The sequence below is a fragment of the Marmota marmota genome, unplaced genomic scaffold (genome assembly GCF_001458135.2).
Source record: "Marmota marmota marmota unplaced genomic scaffold, marMar, whole genome shotgun sequence".
Lineage (NCBI taxonomy): Eukaryota > Metazoa > Chordata > Mammalia > Rodentia > Sciuridae > Marmota > Marmota marmota.
Window position 1 is genome coordinate 66,657,010 of NW_026000174.1, and position 571 is coordinate 66,657,580.

The 571-nt window shown below is 61.5% G+C and overlaps 2 protein-coding genes across 4 annotated transcripts in view; both read left to right on the forward strand.

Moving 5' to 3' along the window:
* Esrra (estrogen related receptor alpha) overlaps positions 1-571 on the forward strand; it is a 26,729-nt gene that overhangs the window by 239 nt on the left and 25,919 nt on the right. The gene's annotated exons all lie outside the window — the stretch shown is intronic.
* The window catches only part of Gpr137 (G protein-coupled receptor 137), a 4,194-nt gene continuing 3,634 nt past the window's right edge, over positions 12-571 (forward strand). The window contains exon 1 of one of the 3 annotated variants that reach the window (XM_048789070.1): positions 12-571. In XM_048789070.1, coding sequence (XP_048645027.1) covers positions 478-571 — 94 coding nt within the window. In that variant the 5' untranslated portion in view covers positions 12-477. The other 2 variants (XM_015478178.2, XM_015478177.2) reach the window with 2 other exon arrangements.

Here is a 571-nt window from a genome sequence, read left to right on the forward strand (position 1 = left end):
CGGGTGCCACCCTCGCCGCCGACCTGCGGGTCCTACCGCCTTCCTTCCCGGTCCCTCCTTCCTCTCCTGTCGCCTTTACTTCCTCGCGCCTGGAGCGTGCGCGGAAGCGATGAAGGCTTTTTCTGGGATCCCCATTTGGAACCTGGAGGCCCGCTTCTGCGGACGAATCCTTCAGCCCCTCAGGGCCTTAATTTCCCCCGTGTAAAATGGAGATAATGACACCTCCCTCGGGGGCCGGTGAAAATTTTGTAAACAGAGTGGTGATTACTGTGGGTGAAAGCACTTTGTAAAGCCGTAATTGACGCTCAGCCGTCGGATGTAATTATTGCTGCTGTTATTGCTTCGCCTGGACCGGGTGACCGGTCGGGAAGTCCCACTCTCTCCTCCTCCTCGCGCTGCCCACATCTGGGACCCCTCCCAGCGCCATCTCGGGAGCACTTAAAGATAAGAGAGGGCGCCTCCTCTCTGGCAGGATGAATGCCCGGGCGCGGGAGAAGCGACGGGGGCCCCTGTGAGAGCGAGCCGTGGGGCTCTCGGAGCTCTGCGGCTGGCAGGCAGCGTGCAGGCGGCC